We start from the raw sequence: 16,036 nt of genomic DNA on the forward strand, positions 1-16,036 counted from the left end.
ACTTGTTAAAGTAATTATATTTAAATAAGGAATGCATGTGATATTTTTAAGGAGAAATTTTAGTGTAAATCCAATCAGGCAAATTGAAATTCGCTTAGTCTGCAGGTTTGCTGCGGCGGGGGTATTTAAATTCATGCCGTAGCTTTAGTGGGTGGTTGAATTATCAAATTCCAAGTAAGAGCTTCTATCATATTAGCAGTATTTTATTAACTAATATCCACCAGAGTGACTCTATTTGGAATCGTAGTATTGTATAGTATGGCATTTAAATCACCATTGTTAACAAATTTTATCAGGAACAAAATTTCAGTTGTAACACATTGAACTGACCTTTAAAATCATCAAACTTGAGTCTTTCATCCAGCCACTGCTCTCTGAAGGTCAGCTGGACACTGTATTCCTAAAACACATAATGAGTATTAGATCAAATAAATTACTTTATTGCTAATCACATAAACATCTATATTGCTAATGATTTAACACATTTTTTAAGGGATTGTGGTTCAATATATTTTACTTGTTTGTTACTACTATGTTAAATGTGAGTAAAATGAAATTGAATTACACAGTGTTTTTGATGGAACTTATCTGGTAAATATGGGCTTCTAATGAATTCCATATCCAAGACTCATTAAGTATATGATTATAATGTACATTTAACTGGATCATGTTCCATGTATAGATATACATCTATAGATCTATAGACATTTATAGATTTATTTGCAAACATTAAAATAAATACCTATATAGTGTTTCAAAATAAATATTGCAGTTTTAATACTCTTTAATGTATCTTAAAGGTATATTACATTGCACTTTTTAAAGTTAAAATAACACATCAAACGAAAAAGTACAAAACAGAAGTCAAACATCACTGCCATATTTAAGAAGACAGATAGCCATTGTAAGGCACTGTACCCGATTGCTTTATGACGAATCTTGTCCTAAATCCATGTATACTTGATCAGACATTATGTTGAAAAAGAATCATTTAAGTGTGTGTAGTTGCCTCCACTACAAACTGATCCACCTTAGTTAGTTAACAAGATTTCATCAGATAGTGCAACTATCACTCCAGAAAAATGTATCTACGGTACTTGTGGAAGGGTAAATGCATATAAAATGTGTTACAATAGCTATTGATATTGACTAGTAACTGGTCATCATCAGGCCTGACCAGGGACTGAGAGAATCGAAATGGCGTCCTTGCATAAATACTGGTGGTTGCCGGAAATTGAACAAGCCAACTTTGATCCAGCCAAAACTGATCTGAATTTGTTTCCAGGACTTCCGGCAACCTAAGAATAAGACATATTTATTTCAATTGATTTTTATAAAAAAAATAGGACACATAATTTGTTATACATAGTTACATGGTGATTCAGTCTTTACAGTATGATATATATATCTAAAATTTAAATAACTACTTACATTCTTCTTACAACTTACAAAATGAAAGCTTTATTTTAAATTACTCTTCAACATCTAATATTTATTTTACAACTTATATAATCATAAATTTTGTAAAAAGGATTTTTAACCATCCAGTCATACAGTTAATTTTTTTTAAATACTGTAAGAAACTAATTTTGACTCTTCAGGCAACTTATTAAAAAACTTTATAGAATTTCATTTATGTGGATATTCGGTTTTTACCAATCTGTGCTGCTATATATCTATAGTACTTAAGTAAGACACCATTTCATGCTCTAGTCTCTTAGGGCTCTTACACTGGCCGCCCATGTTACCCGCCACAGCTTAAACATAGTTTTCAATAGGGGCCTTCAGACGAGGCCACTGCAATTGCTCGTGAGGACTCGCACGACTGCGAGCCATCAACCGCTGTGGCAACAACTCACCGCGGATCATTGAACTAAAAAGGAGCTTTCAGACAAAGCCACTAGTGGCCGCCACCGGACTCACGACATCACCTGTTTTGGGGTAAACAGTCAGTTAACTTTAAAAATCATCAAATGACACTTTGGACATGTACGGAAATAGTTTTAAATATTTTGTCGGCACACAGTTTGTCAAACTACGTTCAATAAAGGCCACTGCACTTCCTAAACACTAGGTATTGGATGGTGATGGAACATACACCTGCCTCTTTGCCTTCTTTTCTTGATTTGTAATGCGAGAAGATGTTTATTGTTTGTCAGCATTTTCTTGACTAGTCGTGCGGTGGCAATTGGTGGAGTGGCTTGACAGTGGCCTGTACCATCAACTGCAGTTCACCGGCCACCTCTTAAAGCTACCGATGGCCTCGTGTGAAAGAGCCCTCATAAGCTCAGATGATGACCAATGTCAAGAAACGTCAAGAACGTTTGCTATTCCAAAATCTTTTATTTGAAGTCTTGTAAATATTTACAGTATTTACAAATGTATCAAAAAGTGCATAAACACATATTTTATAATTTTCATGTATAAAACTTTAAAATTGTTGGTATAGTGTTGAAACCAAGCATTGAAACTACTATATTAAATTTGAAACACGTTGATTTGTTTTCTTACAAACTATTTAAAAAACTTGGCAAATTCTTGAATTGTATATGAATTTGATAAATACCGAGTTGTATCATGAAACAGCACAAATACAATGTTTGTCATGCAATTGAAGTTATTGTTTTTGACAGTTCACACAGTTTTATCTTCCTAAACAAAATTAGGAGTTTTGATTTTTTTCAAACCCTTCATATAAATTTTTAAAATGTATGGACTTATTAGATTACTAACAAGATTCTGAATTTTTGGATTATTTTAATATTATAAATCAAGAGTCATAAAAAATAGGCCTTATTGTATTTATTATCAAAACATTTAACTTAAAAAAGATTGTTTGAATGAAATAAAAATAGTTCTAGTTGTGACTCCTAGAAGATGCTTTGATGCGATATTAGATGTATTTATGTATACAGTCTGAAACTTTACCCACAAGCTTTTTAAACTTCTGAACGGACCAACGATTTTCTCATGACTTACTGGTGATTTGCTAGCTATATTTTGGGAACTGCTAATTTCTGACTTTTAAGTTTTATTTTTGTCTTAATAATAAGCCCTGGATTTTTTATGTATCTTCATTACATAATTTAGTAAATTAAATTGATTTATGGCAATCCCTAAAAAGATTATAAGTACATACTTATTTTACTAGCATGCAGGGTAATGATTATCTCCAGAGTCCAGTCACTACTGTTCATTATCTGGTAGAGAAGTAAAAAATTCTACTTTCAAGCATTTTGAAAAAGGTTTTTGCGGTTTAACTCCATGACAGTTTTAAATATATCAGTTAAAAAGGCACATTTACAATTGAAATACAGTAAAGTAAAAAAATCTTTTTATCCAAAGTAACTTTTGAATGTTATCATCAATACTTACCTCTAGACCTCTAAATATTAGCATAGAATCACAAAGGTGAAAGATTGTAATGCACATTTTTGTGTGTAAGTAGGTTAAACGACAGATTATTAATGATTCTTAGCTCAAACCCAAATTAAAAAAAATGTTTAAAACTACTTTAAATTTAAAATAAGTCATGCATCAAAGGGGTTTGTTTTTCAGAATGTTCTCATGTCTTACAACAAATCTATAAATAATCAATGAACACAACTATGTTTCTTGAGGTTATCAGGAAAAGACATGTATTTTATTTTACACTATAATTATATATTTACATTATTTACATATGAAAGCGGACAGCAAGTGCGAGGGGGAGGTGGGAGATGTGTTCACTACAGAAAGAAGCTTCAACTCTACACAACATGAACATATCAGAACAAATGTATTTACAACATGCGGGCTTACCTTTTTTGCTGGGGAGAACATTGTTATACTGTAAACAAGAACTACACACGTTTTGCTTAATGTCTGGCATTTGAGCAAGAGATCATAAACGAACACTGCAGTTCATATGGACACACAGATGCATTCACAGACATAAACAGTCGGTCATTCAAACGTTTAATTTTTTTATGTATATCACGAAGAAAATATGAAATCATTCTAAATATTTCAGTCAAAGCTAGACACTAAAAAATTTAAATTAAATTATTTAATTCTCGACACACAGCTTTTTAAAAAAACTTGAATATTTGATTTAAAATATTTTTGCATACCACCTTAAGACATTTATTAAGCATTTAGGGCTCGGAACTCAACATGAAATGTTTATATACAAAAGACATGATAAGGGAATATAGACAAAAATACCAATACGTCAATGAAATTATTATTCATGATATCATATAGATTTAGGCGCACATAGACAATCCATGGACCAGGCGACCAGGCAATGCGCAGCATCACACGACACCAAACAAAAACAATGACATCAATGGCGAAAAATGAAAAATAGTGAGATAGGTGACGGCAACACGGGCTCAACACAGCCAAAGAATCTGTACTCAACATTGGGGCAGAATGCAGGATCTGGAAACACAACTACAGTATGGTATAGTATACCAACTTTGGTCATGTTATTTACCTTGTGTGAATATCAGTAACAGTCTGAGGAAATGGAAAATAGTTTTTTCATAAACAGTAGTATTTTACCATTATTGTCATATTTTTCTATAACTTCAATGTTACTTAATTTTTTTTCAATTTTCTACATTTGTTAAAAATTGTTGTATTAAAAAGTATCATATAATATTAAAGGTAAACTGCTGTTAATCTAAAGTTCTTCATTGCACCCTCTCTTTCTGACTGAGAATTGAAAATCAAAATACGATCAAAATGTTCCTTCCTGTTTTATAATTGTTCTATACTTTTAAAAAATAGGCTAAGCGCTATTGACTAAAGATTCCTATGCCTAACCAAAAATTTTATCTCTTAGGTCAATCTAAGTTGTTCTATTTTTTTAAATCGAGTAAAATAGTTTTTGACTCTTTAAAATGTGTTTCTGGGCAAATGATTCCTTCATATGGGATTTTGTAACAATCGTTAAATCTTGTTAAACTTGTTATCTCGTTTAATTCTATGGCTTAATTTATAATACAATACTAGCTCTGGAGATGTAAGTTTATATGTAAACGTTTACCTGACTACAATTAGCTGTCTTATACAGAGTTCAGTTGTATGTACAAAATAAATGTGTAGAATGTGGCTGACTAGGTGTATAATACAGCATTTAGGTTCATGCTATCGGTGTGTTTTGGAAGAGGATTATAGAGAAGGATATTATTGTTGATAAAGCTGCTAAGCTACATTCTCCATTGTGGGTGTGGCAAGCTTCAGTATGTACATTCCATATGACATAGACACACGCACACACATACAGTCCAGTGTGAGAATACAGCCAACTCGGACCCTCCGACCTACACTCATCTTTCAGGTAAAATAAGTATTAATGATGATCAGTATTGGTATTTGGTAGTATTGACTGAAACACACGCTTGACGTTTTGTCACTTGGCACATCCACATGCATGGACTGACTCATGTGCAAAGACAAAGGATCAGGACTTGAGTACAGACTCTTTGTGAATGTAGTGAATATATAAATAGAAATTTGGCAAAACAATTCAAAAATCAAATTAAACACATCACGAAAATTCAACATAGCAAAGAACTTGATTCATTCTTCACCTGGTGTTTTGAAGGATCGGAAAATATTACAATATTTTGAGTTTTGATTAATATTTGGCCACATTGTTTTTATTCCAATTTTGGCTTTGAGAAAATTGAGGACTAATTTCAGCAGACATTGTATCAAATAATGAAAAGAAAATTAGGTACACACCTAGATGATATGATTGATATTATAAAAATTAGTTCTTGGTGAAACTTACAGTTTGCACCATTGACCCTCTACTGTTATTTGACAGTATGTTGGGAAATTATCTTTACATAACTTATTAGATTGTACTTGATTGCATTTATTTAACCATGGAAATAATTTGCCCCCCTTGTACCGTTCCAACTCTTAATGAACCTATATTGATTTGACTGACTAAATAAATCCAACTATGGTACTCAATGTCATTTCATCATATTTTAGCTACTTTAATTCCACAATTGGAATTAACTGTTTGTTAATTTAACAGTAACAGTGAATAAAATTGAACTACCAATCGTAAATACTAAACATTATCCAAGTTTACTTATTTTCCTTAAATCTCTTCATTAGGAGTTTAAATTATATTTTGATAACTAATATACTCCTTACAGACGCAACTATACTCTGTCCATCAATCCCTACAATCAATTGGTACGCTCAGTGAAATAAGTTGGTTTATTGGGAGAAAGCATAAATTGACTTATGTTATCTTAATTTAGAAATCACTATTTCCTGTTTGTTAAGATGAATACATCAAAATGTAAGGTGTCTCTCGCTTATAAAAATAATAACACTCAAATGAAAATTGAATCAAGTTTTTTATCTATGGCTCGTCCAATAATACTCCAATTATGTACAGTGACAATAGGCCTATGTACAATATACAGACATAGTTACAATCAATGAAATATTCAAACAAATATGAGGGACGTTGTATGCATCCCTCGGTTACGAAAATAAGATCAAACCGTGAAAGACGTCACCAGCACTCACCATCTTGTAATCGTCAATTTTGCTGATGGAGCGGAGAAATATGTTGACACGAACTTTGGTGTGCACTGCAGGAAACAGACACAACTATGAGCAAAGCTGCATCACTGCACCACTACTACTAATGGAAGGCCAACGGCAGTTTCATATAATATAATAACGAAAATCAAAATGATTAATTAAACTAACTATATAATAAAAAAAACTGAAATGATACCAGATCTAGTTGTGACCACTTTTAGGTTGTTTTTGTGGGTGGGGGGGGGGGGGTAATCCTAAAGTAAATTAATCAATTCTTTTAACTTGAGATGCAAGATGACAATATCAGTGGAATGCTAAATTTAGCATTTTGCACATCCTCACAAGGTATAAAAGACTAATCCATGTATCGGAGCCGCTGTATATAGTGTGAATTGAATTTCCTTAGAGAGCATCAGGTCCGGGCAAATTAGTGAGGTTTTTTGTTGTTTGGGACAGACTTTGGTAAGAGAAACGATCACTTTCATTGGCTACAGCCTACAGAAAAGCTAATGTCTGGAAACAAATGTAGATGTATGCTACATTAGTGGCACAAACATATCACTGAATTGCAATGTAAGTAAATCAAAAACGTTGATTTTGTATGTTAAAATTTAGTGGACTTATAAATACTCATAAATTATAACTGCCTTTGGTCTTACCATTGACACATTACATTACTTACATTACACATTACATTTAATGAAAACTGTGTGGATGTCCAATAAGTCTACGATTAGTAATGATGGTCATGCCAAGCCTTAAAAATGATCAATGTTAAATAAGTAATGCTGATAAAAGTAGAAGAGAATAGTTTATGTGAATAAGTTTTGTTACACCTAAGTGCAAACACTGTACTTGTGGTTCTAAATAAATAATATTAAGATTGGTTTTCTGTATACTATGTAGACCTCAGAGGATATTTTAATACAATACACATTTTACAACTTTATAATGCATTGGCTACTATGAATATGTTTAAAATTAACTTTAAATTAAAAACAAATCTATTTATCAAGTTTGCAGCTGATAAAAATTTTTTACAATTTAATATATTATGATATTCTTACACAATTTAAGTCTCATTACCAGCTAACAATGATTACTTTCAATTTTAGTTTATGAACATAATAATTTCAAAAGTCATCAAAACTTAAACTTTCTCTGAGGAGGTTAACGTTTTTGGCCTCTAGCAATGTTTCAAAAGAAGTTATTTATAAAAATGTCACATATGACCAACAGAGCTTTGGTCATTGTAGAAGAAATAAATCTCTAGAGATAAGTTTGTCATTGCCATGGTATGTGATAACTATGATATTTTTGTTTTGACCTATATTTAGGCTTAACTGTTAATTATTTAAATTTAGGTTGTATAATGTTTTAAAATAATAATGTTAATTTGTTATCAGATTTGTCACACAAATAAATAATTATTATACTGGTATTTATTTATGTACTCTGGTAAAAATTACATTATGTAATGCTTGTTATACAAAGTAAATTTATTACAGGAGTATTTTTTTAACATATATTTATATTTTTGTAATTTTGAAGTATAAATAGTAGTCATCTCTTTTCTGCTGGTACTAGTCAAGAAATATTTGTGTAACAAACTTAACCAACAGACAAAATAAGCGCTGACACATTTTTAATTTGTGATATTGCTATTTTTTTATGTTATAAAAACATAAAATATTATTATCACTAGATTATTATCGAGTGCAATAGATTGTATAAGCCTTTTCTAAAATTTGAGGAATAAAGCTATATTGAGAGGCTGAAATATTATTCTAAGAGAAGAAAAAAACTTTATCGGCTAATAATTTATTTTGAAAGATAAATTACTAAGAAAAAGTAATGAAAAACCAATATAACCAACAAGATGCAAGACCAGGATGCACTGTGCATGCTCTAGAAAAGTCGCTGTGAATGAAGCTGCAATCTGCAATCGGCGACTGAGCGACTAACATAGACAGCGCTAGACTAACACACACTTCTAGGTGACCTACGAACCACCGCTAGTCCTCAAAAAGTTTTGCTCGGAATACATTACATAGAGAACATAGAGAAAAACAAAGTTGAACACATTTAGAAGTTTAGGAGGCAGTGAATTGAGGAGGGGTATGGGTGTAAGCATCTACTCGTGGCGGGAAGGATGTTAACTTACCATGGTAACATCATCGATTTTTGAGATACTGCGAACGAATATGTTGACCCGGACGACCGCAGGGCCATCTGAGGGACGCAAAAATGTACGAAAGGTGATAAACTATCTGAGCAAAACCTGTCATCGTAGCATGCTAGAGGCAGCACTCCTGAATATTGTATATCTTACAAGCATTGCAATACCCATTCCTCAATAAAAATAGACAAAGCTGAAAGCGAATAATTGGTTAGAGCTGTTGCACAATGTGGTTGTTTAGTGTAATGAATGAAATTGTATTGTAAATTATAAATAACATTTGTTGCAGACTAGACTGCCGAGCAAAACTTTCTGACTATTGCGGTAAGTATTCGTGTACTTATTGTAACTGTCTCTTGAGAATGTATAAACCACTAAAATAAAGTGGTATAACTTAGAAATAAAAATTGCTTTAAAATTTCTAGTTTAATCAACACCCTTGAATGCAGTTGGTCAAGAAAAGCAGTCTAAAATAATAATAAAAGCACTACAGAAATAAATTACAGAAATCAATCAGTTTTACTGTATTAATCTTAAATAAAAAAAAGTTTGTGGACTAGATTGTTTGGAGATACAACACTTGCAGTAAGGTTATATTCACAATCGCCAAATAAAATGGAATATTCAGGAGCTAAATACTTCTGCCACTTGAGTATTGGTATTGCAAACAAAATTTTAAATTTTACTTTTCTTAATATTAGTACGAGTAATTACAGTTATTTACTTGATAAAAAAGTTATATTTTCAAAACATAATAATTAAAGTGACTAGGCTGTGCTAAAAATACCGCTTTTGGTTATTGCACAACAATATTTATGATGAGCATCATATTGAATATAATTCATTTGAGACTTCTTTAAACTCTGATATCATAGTCACCGTTTGAAACAGTTTTTAAATTTCACTAATATCAATTTCAGAATCAGTTGCATGTAAGCAAAGAGCAGTGATATGTACACAGATCTAACACTATAGTGGAGTCAGATTCAGCTTGTTGCTGTGTAGCAGTAGAAGCTCCTTGACATATTGTGTTTAGCTTAGCAAAATGATTAAATTACGAGTACTATCTATGATGAGTTTTTGTGTTAAGGCTATTTCCCAACAATTGTTGAAATGGTTGGTTTCTTTACAGCAGGCCAAATGTAAAAATAAATTTTACATTCCATGCTAAAGAAGCACTGGCTATAACACAAAAATAGTATTTATTAAATAGTTTAGTAACTCAATAACATTGACACTTTAATGCTCTTATTTATCATCGCCATCAAACAATGAGTATCCAAGATCTTAAGTCAAATTCAATATTCAAATTCTATTTGAGGGGGAGAAAATCAATATTATGGATGGTCTACGATTAGTAATGATGGTCATGAACCTATAGGCCTAATAAACTTATGGGCTGGCTAAGTGAACGTTTTTGATAACACGGTAAATAGTAAAATCCATGGTAAACACGTTGCTATCATAAAATTAATGAATTTTCTTTGTTGTTAAGCTATTTTTGAGAATACATGTTTTTATTTTATTAAAACTTTGAGCTTGTTCCATTTACAATCCATAATCACAAACAGCTATAAAAGAAATCTCTTCCACTCAGCCACAGGTTTTGTTTCGCACCATAACCATGACACCATTAATTTAGCCTACTATAGAATGAACCATAAATCGAGACTATCAGGATTCATGCAGTTTTATTATTTAAACATTATATTTTCTTAGAATGAAGCATCTCCTTTTAAAGAAAGCTTTAACAAGATTATACATTGGAAAATAATAAAGCTAGAAATTGATATAGTAGTTGAATTAGATCTTCGTTCTCCTTTTATTAAACGGAAAAAATCAACACTTCGCATCTTACAGAAGTAATCTTAGAGCAGTGGGATTTGGAAGAATTTTATTTTATTCACCATCGTAGGGTGTAATTATGTGTAATTGAGTACATCAGCAAATATGTTTTTTTCATCACAGCACTAGGCATGAACATAAGCAGTTTTGAATAAATGTAGAATGTATACACAAGATAAGATGTATACACAATAAGATTGTTGTTGTTGTAATTTCATACACACATTTAAACCAAATAAGGTTATATTAAACGATGTACTTGGTTTCCAATTATAGTATAGCACTGGCATATCTTAATTTTATCCAAGTTGTACATTGGTACAAAACCAACTTGAAGACTACCTAGTTTCAAAGTGGTTATGATAGTTTTATAATTTTTCCACAATGTAGTAAAAAAGTTCATGTATTTAAGCGGTAACTTCAATGTAACAATTATTTTTACTATTTTTGCATTGAGCTATCATTGTTTTTTTTTTCATAATCCTGTTATATAAACCGAGGGAATATTATTACTGTACCTAGTATAGCCAATCCTTTTATGTTAGAGTATTTTTTATTTTTTTTTGTTGATATTTTTTATAAAACACTACAATCACAAAGTGTTTGGTTTTTACTTAATGCATTGTGTGATTGCAGTTTATTTTGAATACACTATATGAATCGTCACTGTTACATAGATTTCTATTGTATTTTAAAATGATCTATTACACATAATAAATGTTAGATTAGATGGACAGTTCTAGATTCTAGAAAGAAGACAATAGCTATCAGGTGCAAAAGGCAGATAGGTGAGATGGCTATACAACATATCAATCTTGTCTTCTAAAATACCCAAATTCCACATTCAAGCCACTCCAGTCTATTCATGCGAGTTACAGCTTAAAATTCTACCAAGGTACCTAATTGATTTTGTAGAGTTTAAAACATTATATGTTTCTTTGTTTTATATTACAGTATGCCTTTTGTATATAAAATTTAAAGTCACTTCATAATATAGATAATTTTATGTCATTGCATATTTTGTTGTCTAGAACTTTATTTTTTAACTTGACATTTTACCTAATAATATTACAAATATATTATGTTCTCTAGAACACAAACTAGTTGGGTGGTTCAATATCAATGAACACTTTGGACGATCATAATAATTTTGGCTGGTTCATGTGAAAACATTTTTATGTAGGTATAGTTCTTCGACTTGAGTCTTGAATCAAACAGTATCTTATAAATTGACTTCAATGAATTAAAAGAAAATATTAAGACATTATTTATATGAGTTCACTGTGTGACAGAAACCGATTTCACAAGTTGTTTGAGAGCCTAATTTAAAAGCTCACAGTTAATTCACTTATGCTGTAGTCAGCAGTTTTAATATTAAATATACACCTTATTACCAAAGCAACTAAAAGATATATTCGGTTGATAGATTGATCTTGATGTTCTTGTCTGCAGATAAGATGGTTAGCCAAATGACCCACTCAGTCCCCAAGTATAGGGTGATCTCTAAGGTACAAACAACTCTTACTGTTAACAGATCATGTTGAGTTTTGAGCGTTATCAGAGGAGTTTCTGTATTACAAAAGAGCCCCATATTGCACAAGCTTCTTTGATCAGGCTACTACAACTGTCAGGTGGTATTTTATTAATGAAAAAAGAGTTGACAAATCATGTAAGACTTAAGCGTAGTCATTAATAACTTGAACAAAATGAACAGTTTTTGTAGAAATTTTCTAGTTGTCATCGAGAATCAATCAATTAATTATTCAGCTCTCAATATCGGATAAAGAAAAATCAATGAAATGATTCAAAATAAGACTGAAAATGAGTCTGTTGATGAGAATCATGCAGTCTAGACCTTGTAGGCCAGGACATGCAGCTACTCTACTCAACATGATGTTGATAGTTTCAAGCGTTTTGGTTTGTGCAATCCGTTTTGTTTAAGCATCAAACTCGTTTATTTCTACATCGGATAACAATTATAAATTATAAAATTACATATCAACAGAAACATTTTGCAGCAAATTTTTTATTAAGGCCTAGTTTCGCGAAGCCAGAAACTTTTGAATAGTGCAAAACAAAACACAGTTCAAACGCAGCCACACAATCTACAAAATGCAATTAGGGCGCAAACCACTGACCTTAACATGTCGACTGCGCCCTCATAATGGTTGAATGCTATTCTTAATCTGGTGGAGCTGTCACTTCATGATATTGAATGAACAATTTTAATTACTCAAATATTTGCTTAAAAAATGAATTCTGGTAGAGTTAGACAAACATGACAATTAACTATGAAATTCTACAGATACAAATTATGGTATAATACGAGCAACTTCTTTCCAGCTTTGGTTAAAGAAATTCACATGTCTTCTCTACATTTTAAACTCTGCTTGGACCCAAAAAAATATTCTTTAGCAGAGTTGAAACTATGTACACTAGTGTATCTGTTCATGAGAATTTGTTTTATTGAAAAAAATAAAATTATTATTTCTTATTGGGGTTTTTTTCTTCTTAGTCATATGTTGGGTCTTTACAAAACAATGCCACTGATTGTGGTCTTATATCATCTCTATTCAGTATATTGAAGAATCTAATCAGGCTTTTTACAAAATCGTGGATTTGGCTTCATATTAATGCAGATTATTGATTATTCGCTAGGAAAAAGTATTCCATTGCAAAGAACATTACTATTTACATTTGCAAATGTTATTAGGACATTCATTATCAAAGGGAACTCATCATATAATTAATTTAAGGGCTACTCTTAGGAATCATTAATGGGAATAGCAAGACCCTCCATAGGGGCGAAGGCTGGCAACTCCGACCTTCAGATGTGATGACTATACTGTATGTTAAATGGTAAACATAAAACCGAAATTGTCAAAATATTTATAAAACTCAAATAAAAGTAATATACTTAGTTTTAAATGATTTTAAGTTATACCAGATAGAGAATAGCATTCATCCATAAAAATATCAATCAAGAATACAACTGCACTGCATTGGACTTAAGATAACGGTTAGTTAGTGGTAGAGGAGATATTTCGCTTACCATCTTGATGTCGCTAATAGTAGCTATGCTCCTTACAAAGAGGTTAACCCGCACGATGGCCGGACCATCTAATAAACAGTGGCTGCGTTTGACATTTTACACTTACACAGGGACATTTATTTTTTGTCCTTTATAAAACTAAAAATGCATACAGTATTTTACAAATAAAAACTAATTGTTTCTGAAAAAAAAACTCAGCTAATAGAAACTTTGGTCACTGATAACAAACTCAAAGTCAAAGATAATCTGTTTGAAAGAATTCTTTTGATAAAGAGGTAAATGGTGGGATACTGTGGACTCATTAAACTTATAAACAAATTTAAACTTTACAAAATCTCGATAAATTTGAACTTTATTGAACTCTATGCACAGACTATTAAATTGTATAATTACAGTTTAAATATTTTCAAATACTTAAAAGATGTCTTCCATTATATCAAAATTGTACGACGTTGTTCTGTTGACTGATGTTCAATTAAGGACAAACTAAAAGTATTCATTTATAGTGTAGAAAATTGTATTACTTCACTCATATAGTTTTGAAACATAAAATTTACCTACCAAGTTAATGTACAGAGACAAAATGTGACCATAGTGTAGCTTACAGAAGATTTACTTTGGGAAATTCATAGTATAGATCTTTAGAAGGTAAGTCTAACATTTTAATATTGTTTAAATACATTTTAATTAATGATAAATTTATGTAATTGAGACCATAGTGCTTTAGTTTAGAGTGAACATCAGCATCACCAAAGAACCTCAAATACCATGTATGGATATAATTAAAGATACTCCGATGTAATAAAACTGTCAAACATTCATTGAGCATAGTAAACTTAAATAAACCATTAGTTTTTCAAAGTTTTTCAAAAGAGATTTTAGTTTACAACCTAAGACTTTCAAAATACATTTGGAGACGATGAAAATGTTAGTAAGCCTCTGATTTGTTTATGTGCCAAAGCAACGGTAGTCTACTGTCTGACCGTCAAGATTTTAGTTTAAGTTTGGATTTCAAAACGTAACATCTCAGTACCCCTTATCACATGTCAAGTTTTGGTCATTGTGATCCTTGCACAGCTTGATACTGTGGAGCTGTTAGCCTTTCACTTGGACCAATACCGATACAACTGTTAAAGAAATTAATATTTTAAACAAATAAATTAGATCATTTTGTATATGGCTGAACAGTGAACAGACTGGGTGGTGTATTATTTATTTATATTGCATATTCAAAATAAAAAAAAAAGAATAATTGGCAAAATTGTGAACAATTTATATATTTAATACACAGTTGTAAATCTGTTTTCTCAGTGACTACTGGACCGATCTAACAGATTTATGTATCAAATTAAAGATGATAATGCGTGATTTGCCGAATTTCCTTAGAATTTATGGTTTTTCTAAGGGCTACGACCTACGGGAAACAGACAGAGGAGCGCAAGTCATAAAACTGTCAACCCCTCGGCAGAAGAATTCGTCAGGGTAGGACCAAGGAGCGCAGAAGTACCTTGCGCGCTCTTCGGTCCTACCCGTGCAAGGAAATAATCCCCTTCTTACAAGGGTTGAACAAGACAATGCTTGGGTCGACCCTGCGAGATCCCATTAGTGGCGCCTCACTGACGACACCATCGATTCAGGCATATTTTTATAGTGGAACTTATTACCAAACTAGTGTTGTATCGACAAATAACCATGACGTACACTTTTACTTTTAAAAATCCAGTGTTGCTTAGCAGCTTTCTTTAAAACGGTGTAAATTCAAATTGTAATATAAAAACTGATCCTTAAGTTGAATGTTGAACCACACTCAGATTGTAAACAAGAGACCGAAACATTTTTTCAAATGGATTTTGAATAGGTTACTTTTTTATAACTGAACTTGATAAGGGTAGGCGACTCGAGTCTTCATGGCATGGATCTAAAATCAATTAATGTAATTATTGTAAATTAGTAAGTTTATTCACTTTTAATAACTTCCTAAAACAAACAAAATCTTTGAAAAGTAAAGGGGTATCACGTTATTAGTTTTACCTATCAAATGATTTAAACCTTGTTTAAAAATGTGCAATGGGTCCACTCGTTATATACCCTTTTTTATGCAGGAATGGTTTGTGAACACCTCAACTAAACTTGAATCTATGAATACAGTTGCTTTCAACATGTACCCTTAATTGATAAGAAAATTAAACTGAATTTTACATCATAGTTTTATAAAATTGTCTTTAAATAAATTCAACGGACAGAAACCATCTCTTCTTTATGATGTTTAGAACATTGCCCTTCCATTTAAAGTATTTCATTATTCCATAAATAAATAAATAGAAAAAGGTAATGAATATTATAAGTGCAAATACGGTACTGTATTTAAGTTAATTTTAACTAAGTTTAATCTAAGT

The 16,036-nt window shown here is 31.4% G+C and overlaps 2 protein-coding genes across 14 annotated transcripts in view; one reads left to right on the forward strand and one right to left on the reverse strand.

Moving 5' to 3' along the window:
* Positions 1-16,036, reverse strand: part of LOC128984115 (glutamate-gated chloride channel) — a 216,133-nt gene that overhangs the window by 65,997 nt on the left and 134,100 nt on the right. For 5 of the 13 annotated variants that reach the window (XM_054403433.1, XM_054403439.1, XM_054403445.1 and 2 more), the window contains 2 exons: positions 13,641-13,708; positions 331-400 (listed from right to left, as the gene is read on the reverse strand). In XM_054403433.1, coding sequence (XP_054259408.1) covers positions 331-400; positions 13,641-13,708 — 138 coding nt within the window. Of the gene's footprint in view, positions 1-330; positions 401-6,546; positions 6,612-8,728; positions 8,797-13,640; positions 13,709-16,036 lie in introns of those variants that run through there. The other 8 variants (XM_054403462.1, XM_054403455.1, XM_054403414.1 and 5 more) reach the window with 4 other exon arrangements.
* The window catches only part of LOC128984186 (annexin B9-like), a 281,946-nt gene continuing 271,202 nt past the window's right edge, over positions 5,293-16,036 (forward strand). Inside the window, exons 1-2 of the mRNA XM_054403524.1 lie at positions 5,293-5,329; positions 9,033-9,067. The gene's annotated coding sequence lies outside the window, so the exon portion shown is untranslated. The remainder of the gene's footprint in view (positions 5,330-9,032; positions 9,068-16,036) is intronic.

Source organism: Macrosteles quadrilineatus, unplaced genomic scaffold (genome assembly GCF_028750875.1).
Source record: "Macrosteles quadrilineatus isolate MER2022 unplaced genomic scaffold, UCM_ALF_1.0 Scaffold_1__1_contigs__length_201487025, whole genome shotgun sequence".
In the NCBI taxonomy this organism is placed as follows: domain Eukaryota; kingdom Metazoa; phylum Arthropoda; class Insecta; order Hemiptera; family Cicadellidae; genus Macrosteles; species Macrosteles quadrilineatus.